Raw genomic sequence first — 20,871 nt, 5'->3', positions numbered from 1 at the left:
CGACGCTCCCGAGTGTGTATTATGCGCTGAGGCTGTGAATCCGGCACCCATCAGTGCCAAAGTGTTGGCGGGTCTAACCATCCGTGATGCTATGTTACAGCAGGTGCGAAAGTGGATCCTGCAGGGCTGGTTGCAGTACCTGACAGAGACTGAGGAGCAATTCGGGCCGTTGTTTCAGAAAATTCAGGAAAAGTATGAGCTGACTGTGAATAAGGACCTCATTTATTAAGGACATAGAATAGTCGTGCCATTAGCGGCTGCTGGAAGTTTGTTGAGGCTCCTGCATGAAACACATCCAGGAATGGTGGCAACGAAAAACCTTGCGGAACCATTTTTTGGTATCCAGGGCTGGATGCCGACATTGAAAGGATGGTACGCGAACGTGAGATGTGTGCTCAAACAAGTACGATGCCTCGTGCACAGGTTCTGGCACCATGGCCAGAAACGGGCCAGAAATGGTCTCGGGTGCACATCGACTACGCAGGCCTCGTCGAAGGACACATGCTACTGGTGGTCGTAGATGCTGAAACCAAGTGGCTGGAGGCCATACCGAGGTGCAGTATGACATCGGAAGCCACGGTGGAAGAGTTAAGGGCCATATTTGCCAGGTTCGGACTGCCACATACACTTGTTTCAGATAACGGGCCACAGTTTGTCTCAGCCGAGTTTCAGAAGTTCGTAAGAATGAACGATATCAACCACGTGACAACGGCGCCTTACCACTCGCAGTCAAATGGCCCGGCGGAATGCGCAGTTCGTACGGTCAAGGAAGGCCTTTGAAAAGGTCAAGGGGGTGGTACCTTCAATAAACGTCTCGGTCAGTTTTTATGCCGCTACCGACGGACACCTGTAAAGGCTGGGAAGTCTCCGTCCGAACTACTGCTGGGTTACCAGCTACGGACCAGGCTAGACTGTTGCCTCCCGAGTGCAGACGGTGCCTTTTGAAGAGCGCTCCTCTACCATGCCATTCGGTGCAGGACAGCCGGTGTGGCCGGGAAGTTTCCACCGCCGGCCGAAGCGGTTGCCGGGAGTGGTCACCAGTACCCAAGGGGCTCGGATGGCGACTGTGTTCACGCCGGACGGCGAGCAACGTCGTCGTGCTGACTAACTGCGGCCACACACCCCGAAGGACTCGAACACGACGCAGTCAGGGTGCGCCACAACATCCACCACCACCGCTAATGAAACCTCGTCCATGCCAGCCGACATGGCTGACCCTGCGCCGGCGGGGTCGCCGCCCTCTAGCCAACCCGAGGCACCGCCGCCGCCGCGCCGGTCCAATAGGCACGGCGGCCACCGCAAAGGCTAAACTGGTAAAAGGGGGAGATGTGCTATGTCATGCAAGCGTGTCACCAATCATGCCATGACGTCATCGCCAAGCACATAAAAGCGAGACACACAAAATAAAACGCCTTGTTCTTGCTTTGTTACTGAGCCGTTCACTCGCGACATAACAGAATTCAGCTACGATCGTTTTGATACATTTGATCTTGCACAGACTGACTGCATATTCCCAGATTTTTAAAAAGATTTTGACTCTTTTCCTCATGTTTTGCTGTTACATAAACTATCATTCATTGCTATCGCTCCTTCCCTACTTGATTGGATTCAGTGTTATCTGCAGGAACGCATGCAACGTGTTGACTTGCATGCGGCAGTTATAAGTTCTGGGGGCTAACCAGCACGCCCGCACCGGAATAGGTTTACAGCTTGCGTTTCTAACGTTGTTTACAGCATTCAACTGAGTTGTGGTTGCCAGTACATGGGTCAGACTGGCCCATGCTCTAGTGAGAGTATTGAAGAACATCATCCAAACGTGTGCATAATCAAATGGGGGGTTTTCTGGGTGAGCATTGCAAGCGCTGCGACTGTCGCCCTGATTTTCAAGGCACGCAGTTTTTTAATAAAGGGAAAGATACAGTGAAGCGTGAAATTGCGGAAGCTTTCTTCACCCATGACAAGCCCATTAGCAGGCCTTCCATCGTTCTGCTGATGAAAAAACTGATTGTCTCAAAGGTTTTATTTAATGCATCGTTATTTCACCAGCAGATCTCTGTTTTCAAAGCGTTTTATATTTTCATCGTGTCTATGGCATTTCACGAGACGCTCGGCCGGGACCGAGCTGTGTGGACGCGGGAAGATCGGCTACTGTTTTCAAGAATGCTTTCGTGTGGAATCCGCGGATTTTTCGCCAAAATTTTAGTCACATCTTGTGTCTAAGGTTTCAAGGAACAAGCGGATACCAACTTTGTGCCGGTAGGCGGACATCAAGCAATTTTTGAGACATTTTACTCGGACCACGCTGCCAGAGGATTTCAGCCTAACCAAAGATGCGATTGCCGCCGATGTGCTGGCTCGGCGCCAACGTGACTCAACGCACTGCGCGTCCATGGAGCGGCCACTGAGGATGGAATACCAAGTAGAGGGAGAGGACATCTCTCCAGAAGATTGCATGGAAGATTTAGGATGGAAAGCAGCAGAAATGCGATGCTCAAGGAATAAGGTAGCCGCAGTTGGCGTTTCCGCGGCCAAAGGCTCGACCAAGGCTGGCGTTGAGGGAAACGCTCGAGCCAGTCGTAGTGGATATGACACCAAGCAACGTTGCTTGTTGGGCGAGTTGGAACGAGTCAGCCATAACGTAGTTCAGCGCAAAAAACAGGCAACAGACGAGCAAGAGGACAAGGACACAGCGCATTCTTCCAACTAAAGTTTATTGGATTGCGACGCATGTATATATACACACAGGGAAAGCAAGAAAAGATAAAAGAAAAAAAGAAAAAAACAGGAAGTAAAAACCGAAAGGTGAAAAGAAGAAAAGTGCCGATAAGTCACACACGTGTGCCAACACCGCCTCCCTTCCCATGACTCGCCAAAAACAAAAGCTCTTTGTCAGAAAGATGCAAGGAAGGCATGCTTACGCATGCGTCCCCAGACCGTTTAATTTCCTCAGCCTCGATGATTTCCCTCACCCTTTGGTCCCAACTGCGTGCAAGGACCGCAGTGTTTTCAAAGAGGGGCCTACACTCACAATCCCGCACGTGGATGCCGAGGTGCCCCGATACTGTCGTTTGGACGCTGTAGTAGTGCTCACGGAGCCTATCGTTCAGGCAACGTCCCGTCTGACCCACGTACTTTCTACCACACGTCAGAGGGATGGCGTACACAACGCCTTGAACGCATGGAACGAACTTTCGCTTATGGTCTGTGGTGCAGCCTCTTTTTTCATTCACCCGAGAGGTCGAACTGCACAAGCCCGAAAGCTTTTCAGGGGCCGAAAAAACCACGCGAACGCCAGCGCTTTCCCCGATTTTCTTAAGCCTGTGCGAGACATCATGCACATAGGGCACCACAGCTGTCTTCTTCTTATCTTGCGCCCTCCATCTCACTCTGCGCTCCTCCTTCCTCCTGGGGTCTCTGACATCCCTAAGCAGGCCTTCAGTCACAGAGGACACCACGTCCTGCGTGGTGGCTGCACCACAGACCATAAGCGAAAGTTCGTTCCATGCGTTCAAGGCGTTGTGTACGCCATCCCTCTGACGTGTGGTAGAAAGTACGTGGGTCAGACGGGACGTTGCCTGAACGATAGGCTCCGTGAGCACTACTACAGCGTCCAAACGACAGTATCGGGGCACCTCGGCATCCACGTGCGGGATTGTGAGTGTAGGCCCCTCTTTGAAAACACTGCGGTCCTTGCACGCAGTCGGGACCAAAGGGTGAGGGAAATCATCGAGGCTGAGGAAATTAAACGGTCTGGGGACGCATGCGTAAGCATGCCTTCCTTGCATCTTTCTGACAAAGAGCTTTTGTTTTTGGCGAGTCATGGGAAGGGGGGCGGTGTTGGCACACGTGTGTGACTTATCGGCACTTTTCTTCTTTTCACCTTTCGGTTTTTACTTCCTGTTTTTTTCTTTTTTTTTTCTTTTATCTTTTCTTGCTTTCCCTGTGTGTATATATACATGCGTCGCAATCCAATAAACTTTAGTTGGAAGAATGCGCTGTGTCCTTGTCCTCTTGCTCGTCTGTTGCCTGTTTTTTGCGCTGAACTACGTTATGACACCAAGAACAGGATCGTAAAAGCGGGGCGCATGTTACCGCTGCCCAAGGACTTTAGCAAAATTGTGATACGACCACGAGGAGGACTAGACATCTCCAGAATTGGCGCTGGAGTTGTGGCTGACGCAATAGTATTGGCGGCCGGCGTCGAAGAGGAGGAGGCCATGCAGGACATCATTTGTCCCAGTTTGCAGCAGAACATCATGGTGGCAAGCACCCCGGACCAAGATATAGCTTCAAGATACCTCAAGGTCAAGAATATCGACATTGGCGGCAAAGTGTTTGAGGTTATCGCGTACGCCACGGCACCCCACGACATGTGTAAAGGAGTGATTCGTGGGATCCCCATAAACGACACCAAGGACATTCTGAACCGAAAGATTGTGAACGTGAACAACCCGCTGGCACTGCAGGCCAAGAGGATCAAGGACACTGGGACAATCATTATAGCGTTCGAAGGACACAAAGTACCGAGGTTCGTGAGATATGGTCCTTTGCTTTTACAGTGCTCCCTTTACCGCAAACACGTCGACATTTGTGACGTCTGTGGGAAGCTGGGACATCGAGCTGACGTCTGTCCAAACCCAGGTGAAACCATCTGCAGAGGTTGTGAGATCAAGAACCCAGATGAGCAGTGATCCAACATGCAAGCTGTGCGGCGGTCACCACCCCACAGCAGACAAGGAGCGCAAGAACAGGTTCTTAGTGCCATACATCGTCAGACGCAGATGATGGGAAAGATCGCGAGCAGCGGCGCAAGCACGTGACGAATCAATGACATTGAGTCCAGACCTCAAGGACGAGCAGCAGTTCCCAGGCATCATGACCCAAAGCATCCAGAGTACACAAGGACAGGATGGGCACCCCCATTGCAGGGGGCACTCGCGCTCCAGAATAGGTTCCAGATCGAGGGACCGCTCCCAATCACGGGGGCGCTCGAGCTCTCGAGGCCACCCTCTGGGGAAGCAGCAACCTGGAAACCGCTCGAGTGGCCAGATGCCCGGCGTTCAGTTCGAGATCACGGATTCAAACCCGGGGAGGACGCATGCAGACGCAACGAAAGGCAGCTGGGCTGAGCGAGCGCACAACGGTGCGGCAGAGGTGATGACAGGTAAGCTACCAGAGCATGATAGAATGGCACAGCTAGAGCAGGAAAACGCGAGGCTTGCAAAATCGAATGAGAGGTTATTAACAGAGTTAAAAGAAATCAAAAGTCTTTTCACTACACCAACGAGCACGAAGTCTTCACAGCAGATGCCCAAGCCAGTTGACGTCCCTGTAGCTGAAAACGTGGGGGACTCGAGAGCACCAAAAAAGAGGGCAGTAACAATAGAACATGCGGAGGCCAAGCAAACGACCATGTTAGAGATGAAAGGCGTCCTAGACACGCTCAGCAAAGTAGTAGCAAATCTTAGCGAGCAGATGGGCAAGCTACAATAAAGCGTCGCGACACTAGCAGAGCATATGAATGTACGCATCACAAAAGTCGAAGCCTACCTGCATAACACAGTATTACCTCCACATGCCCCAAACTCACCTATCCGGCCACCAACACTAGTGATAACAAACCCGTCGCCGGGTACAGCATCAGGCTCTCCCAGTCTCTGTAACCATGATGGCGGCGCTGAATGAGGCATCCTGTATCTGGCAGTGGAACTGTAGAGGTTACCTTGAAAAGAAGGCAACTCTACAGCAGTATATCAGGAATAGTAAAGAAAAGCCTCACATCGTACTGTTACAAGAAACCCTTTCATCGCAAGCACTGCTGACTGGATTCCGGCCTGTAATTGGAAACCCCGAAGGGAGGGGAGTATGCACTCTCATATGCAACAAACTAACGCACGTTACACACGACCTCAAGATAGACACGGGCAAGTTAGAACACATCATGGTAGAGATCGTGTCGGGTACCAGCAATCGCCAGAGCATCTTTATACTTAACATTTATAGCAGTCCAAAGGAACAGAAGCAAGGGTTCAAGACAGTTCTAAAGAAAGCTGTCAGTATCGCCGGGAAATGTCCACTTGTCATAGCTGGTGACTTCAATGCCCCTCATCACACATGGGGCTACAAGTACAACACTGGCAAAGGAAATAGACTTTGGCAAATCACCAGTGAACTGGATCTCACCCTAATCACGGATCCGAGCCTCCCAACTAGGATTGGTACATCCTCCTGCAGGGACTCCACCCCCGACCTTACTTTTGTAAAGAACGTCACAAAGCCGCAGTTGGTGAACCTCACCGTAGACCTCGGGAGTGACCACTGCATTCTTGCCACCACCTTCCCCGCGGAGCAGAATTCCACTACAAAGAATGAGGTAAGTTCAGAAAGTTAAGGACGGAAAGGGAACAAGACGGCCACAGAACAAGCTTAGAGCAGTGGGTCAAGCAGATTAAAGAGGACATCCAATCAGTCTCCTCGACCATTATCACGGATCTTCAGGTAGAGAAAACGGATAGCCGTCTCGCTCATCTTCTTGAGGCAAAGCAAGCGCTGTTGAACCGATGGAAGGGTCAGCGACTGAACCGAAGGTAGAAGAAGAAGATTGCTGAGGTAAACAGATCAGTAGAGGAACATTGTCGCACGCTATCTAAGCAGCAATGAGACGAAATCTGTAACTCAGTTGACGGTCAGATGCGCAACGGCAAGACATGGAATATGTTAAAACATTTCCTCAACAAAAACAACACCAAAACGAATCAAAGGCATGTTATCACTAGAATCTTGCAGGAAGAAATAGGGGTCTCTACGGAAAAGCAAGTCGTACAGCGGTTGGTGCATAAGTATCTCCCAACCAAAACAGGATTGGCACCACCAAGTGGAGATAAGCCCAATCCAGGTCTGGAAGGTGACTTTAACGTCGAGGAGATACGAAGAGCTTTTCATCATCTTAACGGTAGATCCGCCCCCGGCCCCGACGGTATATCAAACAAGGCACTTCGTAACCTCGATGACGATTCAGTTGAAACCCTAAAGAATATGGTCAATGAAGCATGGAGAAAAGGCAAGGTGCCGGAGCAGCGGAAGCTGGCCAACACGGTTCTTATTCCAAAGCCAGGGAAGCCCCCTAGCTTAGACAACCTGAGGCCAATATCATTGACATCATGTATCGGCAAGGTTGCGGAACATGCCATACTGCACAGGCTAAACAAGTACTTGGGAGATAATGACATCTATCCACACAATATGGTTGGATTCAGGGCAGGGCTATCCACACAAGACGCAATGAAGCTTATCAAACACCAGATCATCGACAACAAAACCAGAGACGTGAGGGCCATTCTGGGCCTGGATCTAGAAAGAGCGTTCGATAACATCTACCATTCGTTCATACTCGAAGCAATTTCCAAGCTCAGTCTTGGGAAAGTCTTCCATGACTACGTGCGGTCCTTTCTAACAGATCGAAAACCAGTGATGAAGGTTGCACATATTGAGACTGCAGAAATTGAAGTAGGAGCAAGGGGCACGCCACAAGGTGCAGTGATTTCCCCAATGCTGTTCAACCTTGCCATGCGTGAGCTGTTGAAGAGATTATCGAGAATCGAGGGGTTGAAGCACAGCATCTACGCGGATGACATTACCATCTGGTGCACAGGAGGAAGCGAGGGGCAGATTGAGAGCGCCATGCAAGAGGCGATTGACATCGCAGAGCGATACATTCGTCCTTCCGGGCTCAGGTGCTCCACGAGCAAGTCAGAACTACTACTGCATCGGACTACACGTCGAGGCCCAAATCCCAGGGGATGGAAACCATTGAACGAGATAGACATCCACCTACGTACAAGTAACAGGGGTGCCATCCCGAGGGTCGATGCCATCAAAGTCCTAGGCATGACGATCAAGTCTAACAGTGCTAACAGAAAGACTATTGCCAAGCTAACCTGGAAAACCAAGAGCGCGGTGCACCTTATACGCAGAGTGGCCAACAAAAGACATGGGCTCATGGAAGACAACCTCATGCGTTCGTTCTTAGTCACTTCACGTATGAGGCAGCAATGCACAACTGGTCGAGAGCAGAGTCCGAGAAACTTAATGCACTCCTCACGAAGGTTACCAAGAGGGTCCTGGGCATACCCATACACATTAGCACTGAACGTCTTCTAGAGCTTGGCATTCACAACACTCTCGAAGAAATAGCAGCGGCCCAAGAGAGAGCGCATTTAGCGAGGCTATTTACAACAAGGTCGGGAAGGAAGATCCTGCAGGAGCTGGACCAGAACCCAATGGCGATTAAACTGAAGTACAATGATATTCCCGAAAAGATCAGGGAAAACATCACGGTATCTCCTATACCACGAAACATGCATCCGGAGCACAACATTGGAAGAAGACTAGCGAGGGCCAGGACCATACTTTGTCAGGTCTCAAACGAGCAAAGAAGGGTCCGCTTTGTCGACACGGCTTCCCACGCCAATCGGAAAGCTTTTGCGGCCGTGGTGGTCGATGGGGCTGGCCATGTCGTCAACTCAGTGACAGTCAGGACGAAGGACCCAATCGCTGCGGAACAAGTTGCCATTGCATTAGCACTGACGATGGAGGATATCGAAGTCATCTACAGTGATTCAAGCGCAGCACTACGAGCCTTCGCAAATGGTTCGATCTCGAGAGAAACGCTACGAATACTACAAGGCAAGGAAATCCCACAACACCTGCTGAGTTGGTTCCCGGCTCACCTTGGTCAAATCAAGGACTCCCCTCCCAATCTCAATAAAGCAGCACACGAGGCGGCGCGAGACCTCTCCAACTGCGCCTCCCCGGGCATGCGTTCTAATGATGAAGGGGATAACTGGGAAATTCCCACAACATATAACGAGCTCACTAAGCATTTTTATCTATCCAGGAGGATTTTCCCTCTACCTCACAAAAATCTCACTAGGCCCCAAGCACTTACATTAAGGCTATTGCAAACCAAGATGTACCCCACCTTGAAAATGTTAAACATTATTTACCCTGAACTACACCCAAGTAATCTCTGCCCATATTGTGGGGAAATAGCTACCCTAGAGCATATGCTCTGGCAGTGTACCAAATTTGCTCATTTACCTAACATCACCTCTGCCAGATGGGAGGCGGCAATCCGCAGCCCGTCCTTGGCAGAACAACTCTGGGCTGTCCACCAAGCCCGCGAGGCGGCTGAGGGGCTCGGCCTCTCGGTCCCCACGTGGGAGTGGCCCGCAACACAGTGATCTGTGTTTTGGAGGACCAAATAAAAGTTTATCCAATCCAGTCCAATGGCATTTCACGCGAAGTGCCTGTCAGCTGTTACATTTTTGTTAACGCTTGCCCCTAGTGCTCTTCCGTTCCTGCATGCATGCTCCATGTGAATCCTTCGCAAGCTAAACGAATTCTTAAATCACTGTTTGTCATTCCTAGTAGAACGTGACTTGTCAAAGCAAATTCTGAGCAATTATGGCACATATATTAGCACTGGTGATGGCAGTGTCTACTATGTGTCTCTGTCCGTGCGTTTTTTTAGAGCTGCCCCCAGACAGTTTGTCACAAAATACAATTTTGCGCGATGTACATCCTACAAAAAATGTACAATTTTAAGGTTTGCCTGGGAATCCAGAATTACCAGTTGAAGCATCTATATTTTGTAGACTGCTTAAATGACCTTGCATATATAAAAATAAAATTTTGATTGAGACCCTTATATACATTGCATGTATCCTTCGGCTTCCCCCTGCTGAGCATCGCCGTCTAAAACTCAAGCCCCAGTCGTTCACTCTTGGTTGAGCTCACGTGCAAGCTTACATGTTTTCGCATGCCCAGAAAGTAAATGTTGCACCAGCTCTCTTTATCCACAAAATGACAGTGGCTGCAATTGCTGGATGCTCAAGTGGAAATTTCAAACTGGGCAAGGTGTCACAACATACAACGTTGTTGTGCGAATGGTAGTTATACTAAGCTAAGTCTATCAAGAAGTGGCAACTGCGATTTACTTGTCATCTCCATTAGCTAAATCCAATAATATTGTTGTTGGGAACATAGTTATTAGCCTTTGAAGATTTCTTCAACTACGTCACACTCACCTCTCTGACCCCTGGCCACTCAATATTACAGCCGTGACCTAAGCATGGACATGGAGCACCTGCTGTCAGCTTTTCCTCCAAAAGACCGCAAGGACGACGTCTTGTTACACACTCGGCGGAAATGGTGAAGTGTTTGCCCAAACAGCAGCAGGATGTAGCAGGTTTGACCTCTAGGCGCTGTTTGGTGCCGTTGGTGCAGCTATCACATCGCTGTAAATGCTCTTGTTTGCAGCTTTTTAAATACACACACACACATTAAAAATATTCTATGACAGCTTTTTACGTTATTTGTAGACCATTCAATGTCAACATTTTCAATATTTGCACAGCTCAGTGCACGTACAGTGCACTAGGATTACTCTGCTCCGTTTGACAAGCAAGCGCATGCAGGCGGCCAACCTTGTAGTCTCCCTCCTCAGTAGTCCATGGGTCTCGGCACAGTGGCGATGTCTTCCCCAGCACAGCGCAGCACAGGGACTCCCCCACAGTAAAATGCACTTCAACATCTGCACTCTGAAAACCACAAATGCATCTCTATCTACATTGCAGTAAACAGTGGCCCTCACACAACTGAATCTCTTCTTTAGCTTCACGTTTAAATGCAATCCACTTTACTGCTTCCCCCCCATATACAAAATTACAAAATACCAAATGCCTGTTCAGAAAGCGATAGCTCACACTTTAACTGCAATTTCTCACCTGTCTATTCATAAAGGCTGGTTGCAGGAATTATCCTCCACTGAAATATGAATACCTGTTTGCCCTCACAAATTGCCGGCCCCTTCTGATAAGGGAACATCCACAATAATCAAGTATTTAATGCTGTACAAATTCTTTTAGTAAACCAACGTCAGTTTTTGGGTTCGTGGGAGATAAGTTACCACAAATCCTGAAATATAAGTTAAACTTTCAAAGTAGTCATGGCAAGTGAGAAAGTGCGGAGTCATGTAGCGGTTCCCAGCACAATATTTACTGTCACACCATAATGGGAAAGTAAAAATAAAAAACCTTTTCTTGTTACTGTCGTGAATGCCTGATCACAGTGTCATGCATGCACAGATTCACTTGAATATTTTGGACATCACTTGCGTGCTGTGTCACAAGTTGCAAGGCCAAAGTGGAATGAGAATCGCAAATATTTATGTGCGCACTACGAGTACACTGATCAAATAACATATAACCCCATGCATAACCTCGCTTATGTAAAAAAATATGGGGCATAATCTGCACGGTTAATGTGCTTTTAACTGTTCAACTCAAGAATGCAATTTTTTTCTAAAAGAAATAGTTTTCCTCAGCTTCTCTGGCTTTCTTATATAATTAACAACCACCTGCCTGGCAAACTAGAAACCGTAGAATCAATTCAGTATGTTAATAGTGCGTTGCGAGGTACACATTACTGTCCTATATCCCTGCCCGATCAAGGGACATCTTTCGGAAAGGCATTAATGCGCAGTGATGCACGAGTATCTCCCTCCTGGCAAAGATCCTTTGCAGGAAAGCAGACCCTGCATCTACTTTGTGAACATAAACGTTGTTCTCTCCCTTACAGCATACACGACTCATCAAGGCGCCTTTTCAACCAACGCTCTCTGGGTACCCCTCGCGTGGTGTTGTAAATATGCATGAGCCCCAAAACATGCATTGCCTAGGTTTCGACGTCACCCTCTGTACTCCCTTGCAATAGGCCAGTGTCGCAAAAAGGAGATTCGTCCAACGGCGAAGCATTACTCTAGCTACACTCTGAAATGCCTGCATCACGCAGTGCCAGGTTGGATTCCAGCATTGCCATTTGCTTCGTCACCTTTGGGGTGATCCAGCACAGCAATAGAGTCTGCACAATGGGCACCGTCAAAAAGGTCCTCAACAAACCACGTGGTCAGTAATATGTTTTCTCTCTCGCTGCTTTAGCAAAGGGTGCTTTTTTTTTTGTGTGTGTGGCATTCATCTGAGGAACCACGTAAAGAACCTAATGCACTGCCATGTGTTATTGCACAATTCCTTTCAGCAAAGCAACAAAAGGGGTTCATTGCAAAGTACTTTACTTTTGCCTCTGTATCAAGGGCATTAGGCCATTTTCAAGTGAAGTGAAGCATTGGAAAACCTGAAACAAAATATTCCTTAATTTATTACAGCTAAGTGGGTAACATCAGCAATTCACCTCCTTATACTGAAACTTAGCTAAATTGAAATCTGACTTCTTACGTAAAGGACAACTGCAGAAGGATTCATTTTTACACAGAAATTGCCGCAGCACAATCAAAATAATATGGTAGCCGGAAAAAAAAATATGTAAAGTATAATCCCACAGTTTCACCAGAATGGCAGAGCAATTAATGCGGTAGCAACACCAAGTAAGACCGGGAACTTTAGATGTGCTTCCCTTTTGTGCTGTGGGATCCTGTCGACAAGCTGCAGCATGTCTAGCGTTTCGACGAAGCTCTTTGGACGGCGCTGCGACGACACACAATGCGCACCAAACTAAGCAGTGACCCACATGCTCATACACCACAGAAATGTCAGCGTGAACTCATCGGCGAGAACTTCGCGCCATCTCGCAGGCAGTGTGCAAACAACTTCCTGGTGCCTCTCACGAACACTGGCACGATTTTGGCCGAAAGTCAGATTCACGGAACGAGGCGCTTTCTGGGCTTCTACCCGATGATGATATGCCTGCAGTGCAAGTTACTCTTTCTGTCCGTGTGTAACCCGTTGCGCTGTCGATTATTTTACGCAATGATATATGTTGCTTAATGGCGCAAGGGCCATTGATGGCCAAAGAGCGCCAGGACACGATATCAGATGTGTACAATGATTATGTTAAGTGGCTGTATACGAGCCTAAAATTCTGCTGTGCACTAAAGGTGCGTATTAAAATCACGAGAGTGACGTGAAATGTGTGCAGTGAGAATGAATGGCAAGTGGTCGTGGTAATAAAGCTATGGAAATATGGTATTAGCACGAGTGCCTAGTCAACACCCTTGTGTCCGAGGGCCGCGAGCCACGTGTTTTTTCTAATGTAGCAGCAACCTCTGTTCGGACGTCGTGCCACAGACTGCCCGAGAATATGGTATGAAAACTACGCACATCTTTTAAAAATGCGAACGGCGACTCAAATTTTAAAAACAGTTCCCTACCTGAACATCAAAGGATGCAGTAGAAGTTACTCTCGGTAGGCTAATGGGACGTGCTTTTTTCTAATAGCATTTAATTCACTGTATTCGTGCAAAATGTGAAGCATGGCAAGTGGTTCAAATTTCTCACACGTGGGTGGATCACCAACGGCCAGAAGGTACGGATGTGTCGATACTGGCAGCCAATTTGCAAGATGTGGCTTAATAACATGTAGTTTCTTCAGTGCTTGCCTATCCCATGAGCTCTGCCAGTAAGCCCTTCGTTTTAGGAACGGCTTTAGGTCTAGTGCAGGGACAGTTGTGGATGTATTGGCAGCGTTTGCATGGACAGATGCAGCTAGCTGGTCCACAAACACGTTTCCTTGGATCTCGTGGTGCCCTAGTACCCAGTACACTACGACATGCTGTTCAAGTCAGTAGAGCGAGACAAAGACAGGGCTTTTGTGCTTTTTCAGAGTTTTGAAAGCTGTTACCGCACTTAGGGAATCTGTGTATGTAAGTGCACTTTGTAGTTTTAATTGTTTAATGTGTTTAACGGCTGCCAATATCGCATGAGCCTCCACTGCGAAGATGCTTGTGTCAGGGTTCAGAAGACCGGCATCCGAAAAGGATGGACCGACCACTGTGTAGGACATGCTGAAGCATCTGTAAAACATTCAGGATATCTAGGAAAGACAAGTTGCCCTTGCCACCCCGGTGGGAGCTGTACAAGGAGTGACAGGCTTCTTTCCTCTCCTAGGCCCTACTCACACAGCGTGAGTAGGGTTGTCTCACTCCAGGACGGTTGTGAAAGAGAGCAAAACTGGAAAAATCATTAACAGGGATGTTCCTTGTTTGCCTTCACTGAGAAAATACCGAAAGTGGGCTTTCTAGGGGGCTCGTCCTAAAGGCACCCATGGAAAGGCGAATGCCTGCATGGTGGACAGTGTCCAGCATTTTTAATGCGCTTGGTGTTGCAGACTGATAGACAACAGCCCCATAGTCGAGGTGTGCGCTTATGAGGCTTTTGTACAAATTCATCCGACATTTTCTGTCACTGCTCCATGTTGTCTCTGCCAAAACTTCAGCATATTCTCATGCATTTCTTTTCAAGATTTTTGATGTGGGTACAAATGTCAATGTCATGTCTAAAATGATGCCTAAAAATCAGTGTTCTGTTTTCAAAGGTAGTAGTCGCTGACCATGGAGGTCGATACTGGGTTCGAGGTGCAGGCCTCCCTTTCTAGAGAATAGGACGCAGGTGCTTTTTTGAGGATTAATACTGAACCTGTTCTCGTCTGCCCGTTTCGTTACCTTGTTCAAACCAAGCTAAACCTGCCGCTCACACACTGCAAGGTTGCACGATTTAAAACATAGACTTTCTATGGGGCTATGGGAGTCGGCACATCATCGACATATGCGCAATAAAAAGTATTTCATGGGAATTCATTTTTATAATAAAAAGTGTACAACTGAGGACACCACCCTGTGGTACTCGAGTTTCTTGAACAAATGGTGGTGATAGAACATTTCCTACACAGACACGGAATGTGCGATCCAACAGGTGACTCTCTAACATTCTACCACATACACTTAAGTGGTACAGGTCTCTCAATCTTCCAAACTGCTGTCTTCTATCATTTCAGTTACAGTTTACTGGACGTATTTGGGTGGGCTGTTTGCATATATACAGAAAGAGGTCCCTTAGTGTGAACACTGCAGTGGGACCTCTTGTTATAAAATACATAAAATAAAAATAAAAAGGAGCAGAAGAGCAAAAAACATGCATAAGATGCGTACAAAATAATAGGAGTGGCAACATGGGATGCAATGACAATAAGACTATATACAGTAAAAGCTCGTCAATTCGACTCTCGTTAATTCCGAAAATCGGTTAATTCGGACACGTCATCTGGTCCCTGTAAACATACGCATCACTCTATGAGACTGGGCACTCGTTATTTCGGACAGATTTGACCGCAAATCGGATAATTCGGCGACTTTCGGGCCGCTGGCGAGGCTCGAAAACGAAAAAAAGAACAATTCGGAACAGAAGTGAAGCTCAAACGCAGCATCACCGTGGACATCAATTGTCGACTTGGCTTGACTTGAGACTGGTTGAACGCCTTTTCTTCGCATGTGTTAGAGTGACCTAGAATAGCGGGAGTGTTCAAAGCGCCACGCAAATACATGGGAGGAGCGAGGGCCTTTCGCAGTGAACTTCCGCGCCGCGGCGCTGCCGTGCCGGACCTGTGGGCTCTCTTCGCGGCGGAAGCCGCGTCAAAGCGGCGAGCGTCTGCTACGCACGTGATATTTTGGCCGCTATTAGCTTAAATTGCTAAGATTTGGGCAATATTTATTACTGCGTCACTGCAACATAATACTGCAGCGACTAATCGCACAGAGAACGCGTTTGTTAGTCTGTGTGTTGTGAAACGAGGATTTTGTATACATCCCTTCAGCTGGTTTGTCACCGCATTGGTCCACACTTCTGTGGCTGTTTGAGGAACGCATCCTGTGTGCACTTCATCGTGAGAAAAGGCGCTTAACTTACTTTCGTGTGGAATGATGAACGTGAACTTGCTGCAGGAAAGAATAAAGTGGAGATAACCAGCTAGGAGAACGTAGCACATATGCACGTTGTAACTAGCACATGCATGCTAACGCGTTCGCACCCTTCATATCCTATCTTTTATTTCGTGCATTCGATTTGTTTTACAAGGCTGCCTCCGGCGCTCTGCTGTATCAAGCCATTTCATGCGAAGCCGAATGTGTCAGTCAGAGTGGCCGCGGTAACAAAAGTAAGAATTAAATTACTCGCGTAACTCGCGTCTCGTTCACTTGGTATACACAAAAATTCGCACGGAGGGGCACGAATGTACGTATGCCCAACACGACCGATAGGTGATGGCGTCACTAACTTGACAGGATTGTCGTTTGCATAACGACTAACAATAATATTATGGTGTGTTGCGCGCAAACCCGCTTTCTGTAGCCAGAAATAATTCTGACGATGTGTGGTCTGACGATTTGTTTCTGTCAGGTAATGAAAAACGTGGTGGTCACCGATATTGATGTCAACATGTAAGACTTACCTATACATTTTGAAGAATTGACCGCATAAGTAAAATGTATGCGAAAAAATTAAATGAAAAAAAAACATGGTCCCTTATGCATTCGCCTGAGATGACTCCAAAACGAAAGCCATCTTTTTCCTCAGTCGATGCATTGAACCTCCCTCGCCCCTCTACGAAGGCTTTCTGCACATAATGTGGTTTCGGACTGCCGAGAGGATCGAAGGCATTGCAAGCTTTCTGCACCTCACCGGCTTTTACATTGCGTCCGTGATCGCCCCCGATCACAGAGGCAGATCACAGAGGCAATGCAAAGCGACCATTTCACGTGGTGGCATCATCAGATGACGTCATAGTGACGACACAAGTTCTGTCGACGTCATCGCGTGATGATTTTGTGCATCACTCGTGTTGGCTACGCGGGATGCCGACGGTCAATTTTCGTGTTTGATGAGGCATCTAAGGCTTTAGCCTTAAAAAAAAGACAAAGAAAATGAAACGATAACAGTGCGGCATCGTGCATGCCTCACTTCATGGTACAAGCGATCGCCCGAAAACAAACGTGATTCTCAGTTCAGAGCAGCTGATTGCACGCGTCTGCGAGACAAAAGAGGTTTGCTTTACCCGTCTGGTCATCTCTTTATATTTATTCAAGAGATGAGCAGACTCGCTCTTTAAGTACTCCAGAGCTTCAGCACGAAATTGTCGTGGACGCTATATTGAGGTCATCAGGAAAAAGCGGGAAATTGTGGTCGGGTGCCCTGTTGGCGCGTACTCAACTGCCGCGGAAACAATTGTATTTTATGTAACTACTCGTCCACATCTTTTTGTAGTCTCTGAACCGGGCGAACGCAAACCTCCGAGAACCGTGAAAACATCTGAAGTTGAGAATGAGTTGTTTGAAACTGTTTTCATTTCGTATGGTGAAGGCTAGAAGCAATGCATGCATCTCGCGCGAACGTTCCATACTAACATTCAGCGATCCAGTGCATATATATATATATATATATATATATATATATATATATATATTATCGCATGTTGCATTTTTTCAGGCTAGGTACATAAGGGATCTCTGCATTTGAACAATTTTCTGAAGTGATTGAGATATTACACTTCTATTTGCGAATTTCTTGCCGTATTTACGGTTCAGGCAGCTTGTACAGCAAGAATGGGCGCATTTGTAAGTTATTTCGTGCTATCTCGATATTTGTAAAGCATTTTCTATAGTAAGCCTTTTATGCAAAAACTTGTGGAATAAGGTTAGTTTACCTGGCATTTCTTTTCTTTCAAATGTTTTCGCACGGCGAGCCTTGTTGTACGCTACCTCAGGAGCAAAAATAAGCCAACAGCATTGCGGTTGTATGGCCGTCTCTACTCTTTATTTTTTTTTTCCCTTGCGTCTGCTCGGTGTGCTCCGTCCATAACAAAGAGCTGGTGGAGGCTAATGAATTGTCGAATAAAGCGGTGTGCATATGGCTAGCAAACCAGTGGCGACCATGAGTAAAAAGCTCGTAGTGTGAAGCGGTCACTGCGCGCAAGTATTTCAGCTGACTGCGTGTGCAATCTACTTTTTATTACTCTTAATATGCATGCGTGATGCTATTGCCCGATTACTCGTGCGAATAAGGTTTTTGTTTCGTTCTTTGCTTGTGCGTGTCCATTTTGCGCGTTTTTACACACGTACCAACGTTCTTGAACTCTGTGACCGGAACTAGGCCACGCTGATGCCGCTTGACACGATTTTTTGCATTCTGTTGTTGCCCCAGCACTAACACAACGCTTAAAGATGAATAAACTCCATTCCGCACAGCATTATAGAAGTTAAGTAGACTTCAAGTGCCCTGTGTGGAACCGCGGCGCAAAAAACTACAGCGCGTAGCAGACACCCCTCGCTTTCCGCGCGCTTCCCGAGCGCTTCCCGAGCGCGGAAAGCCCACGGGTCCGGCGCAGCAGCGGCGCAGCGTGGGAGTTCACCGCAAAAGGCCCATGCGGGAGCCGGCGCTTTGGACACTCCCCCTATTCTAGGTCACTCTACGTGTGTCGTTGGCGGTGCCATTTTATTGCTTTGTTCCCGTTGGTGTGTTAAATCATTGAATGTCATTTTATCGAGGAACGATTGAGTACGGCTCCTTTAGCTTGATTGTTGCTGGTGCTCTTGTGCTGACTTTTCATGTGAACGCACTCTCCGCCGATGGCAACGCCGGCGAAGCGGCCCAAGTACGAGGCGAAGGACTTCACCACCAAAGTAGAAATTTTGCGTGCCCTGAAAAATGGGCTCTCCCGACAAGAAGTAGCTCCTGTGAAATGACGTCGGCAAACAATACGACGTGAGTCTCCTGAGCGCAGTTAGCATTCTTGCGTATGTGTGGCAGAACACGCCTGCGCACGCCATTGCCAACTGTTTCAGGCACAGTGGCTTTGTTGTACCCGACTCCAGCGATGCCGAAGTGCCACCGGACGACGGTGCCGACGATGGGCAGGATTTCGGAAGTGTTATGCCTGATGCAGTGACACTAGAGGATTATATCGGCATTGATGATGGCGTTGCCACTGCCGTCTGTCTGAGTGATGAGCAAATCGTCAAGGAAGTGTTGCATGGCAACGAATCCGAGAACGAAGAGCCTGAAGAGGAGCAGCCACACCATGAGCCACACGGGCCCCCTCGCACTGTGAAGGAAATCGCGGAGGCCCTTGTCGTCCTTGAAGAATTTTGTTTTGGCACTGCAGACAGTATGCGAGCTGCTGAGCACCTTGAAGGGCTCAGAAAAATTGTGTCCGCGCGAGTTTCTGCTCGAAAACGGACACGCATCCGCGATTACTTTGTAAGGTAAAGGTATGTTGAAAAAACTCTTGCATTTATTGTGTTTATTTCGACCAATCGATAATTCGGACATTCGGTTAATTCGGACATTTTTTCCAGTCCCTAGAAATCCGAATTAACGAGCTTTTACTGTAGATACTGAAACACACCTACAGAATAAGTTAGTAAATAAATAAGGGCTAACAAATTGTCACGAAGACAATCTTTAGGACTGTAATACTGATAAGTATTGCAATGACCCTAAATAAAGAATACTGCAAAGTAAAGAGAGTGATTACATAAAATTCAAAGACTGATTCAAATAATGGCGAACTGAATGTTTGAAAGCATATACAGTGGACCCTCAGTAAACGGAAATCTGTTAAACGGAACTGCTGCTTAAATGGAACCACTGCCTCTGATATGATTGGTTTCATACCAGAATTCTGCACTCTTGTTCGTCTCTCGGTAAATGGAACTCTCGTTAAACAGAACATATTTTCCTGCTCCCTCCACGTTCCGTTTAATGGGAGTCTACTAGCGAGGGCAGCCAACAAAGGCAGAGTGTTCCACATTCTGATTACCGTATTTTCCGGTGTATAAGACGCACCTTTTTTCCTAGATTTTCGCTGGTGCGTCTTATACAACGGTGCGTCTTATATACGCAAAAAGTCACGTGATTCTGCGAGACCAATTTGTTTATATTTAATTTATGAGTACGATAAACAGAGCTCGAGAGCATTCGTAAAAATATATCTAATTTTGTTGTAACAATGAAGCGGCTGCGATCTTGGATGTCAGCTACTTGCTGTTCAAGCAGCGCGGCGACCACGGAGATTACGGCCGCAATAAAAGCCACCACTGTCGCGTGCCCCATTGTACTGTTTGAATTGTTTGTTCTTAAACGAAGAATTAAACCCACAGAACTGAGGCAATAAATAAAAAAGAGCACCACAACGGTCCATTGTAACGTTGTAGCGCCCACAATATCAGTTACAAAAGCGAAAGTACCACTTCATTATCATCATCATCAGTTTCCGTGTGAGACGTCGCTGCAGTCTAGCAGTAGTCGCAGCTTCCGGCTTCCGGTCGCCATTTACGTTTTATATGCGTGTGTAGGTGGTATACGACGATCGTGTGATAACCGTGCGGCGCGTTCGTTGTTTGTGTGTTCTCGCCAAGTCTGGTAATGCCCTAAAGGTATGGTAGCCACCATAGTACAGGCAGTGCCAACGATGTGCTTCAAGGTGCTTACAATGCTGCGTAAAAGTTACTCAGAGGCTGACGACGGCAAACCAGCGATGCTGCCAACCGAGGCGGAAGAACTTTTGACAGTGCGCCGGAGGATGTGGCTTCAAATCCAGTAGAATAAATAGTGGTTTTCTGCGCCTTAATAAAACTGCTGCTTACAGATATTCAGTGCCGTGCATGACTACGCATTTCACAATCAATGTACTCTGCGTGGGTCATTGTGTTTTATCATGTCGACTGAGTTAAAAATAGATGCGTCTTATACAAAGGTGCGTCTTATATATCATTTTTTCTTTCGAAAGTCGTAAAAAGTAGGGGGTGCGTCTTATACAAAGGTGCGACTTATACACCGGAAAATACAGTACATGGAAGCTCACTGTTTTTTGTCCGCAATTTATGCGTGCCCTAGGCAGTAAAATACTGCTTTGGAGGGAAAAGCATGCATTATTTGATAAAACTGTAAATTTCTTACCTATGATATGCAGAAGATTCGGATTATGTACCATGCGGTAGGCAATTACGACTAAGTTAGAGACGACAAT

At 47.4% G+C, this 20,871-nt stretch overlaps 1 protein-coding gene across 1 annotated transcript in view; it reads right to left on the bottom strand.

Annotated features, from left to right (window-relative positions):
* Window positions 1-20,871, bottom strand: part of LOC119386432 (proteasome adapter and scaffold protein ECM29) — an 814,720-nt gene that overhangs the window by 387,737 nt on the left and 406,112 nt on the right. The window contains exon 20 of the mRNA XM_037653733.2: window positions 10,488-10,601. Within this exon, the coding sequence (XP_037509661.1) occupies window positions 10,488-10,601 (114 nt within the window). The remainder of the gene's footprint in view (window positions 1-10,487; window positions 10,602-20,871) is intronic.

This window comes from Rhipicephalus sanguineus, chromosome 3 (genome assembly GCF_013339695.2).
Source record: "Rhipicephalus sanguineus isolate Rsan-2018 chromosome 3, BIME_Rsan_1.4, whole genome shotgun sequence".
NCBI classification, from domain to species: domain Eukaryota; kingdom Metazoa; phylum Arthropoda; class Arachnida; order Ixodida; family Ixodidae; genus Rhipicephalus; species Rhipicephalus sanguineus.
This window is presented reverse-complemented; position numbering and strand designations above follow the sequence as displayed.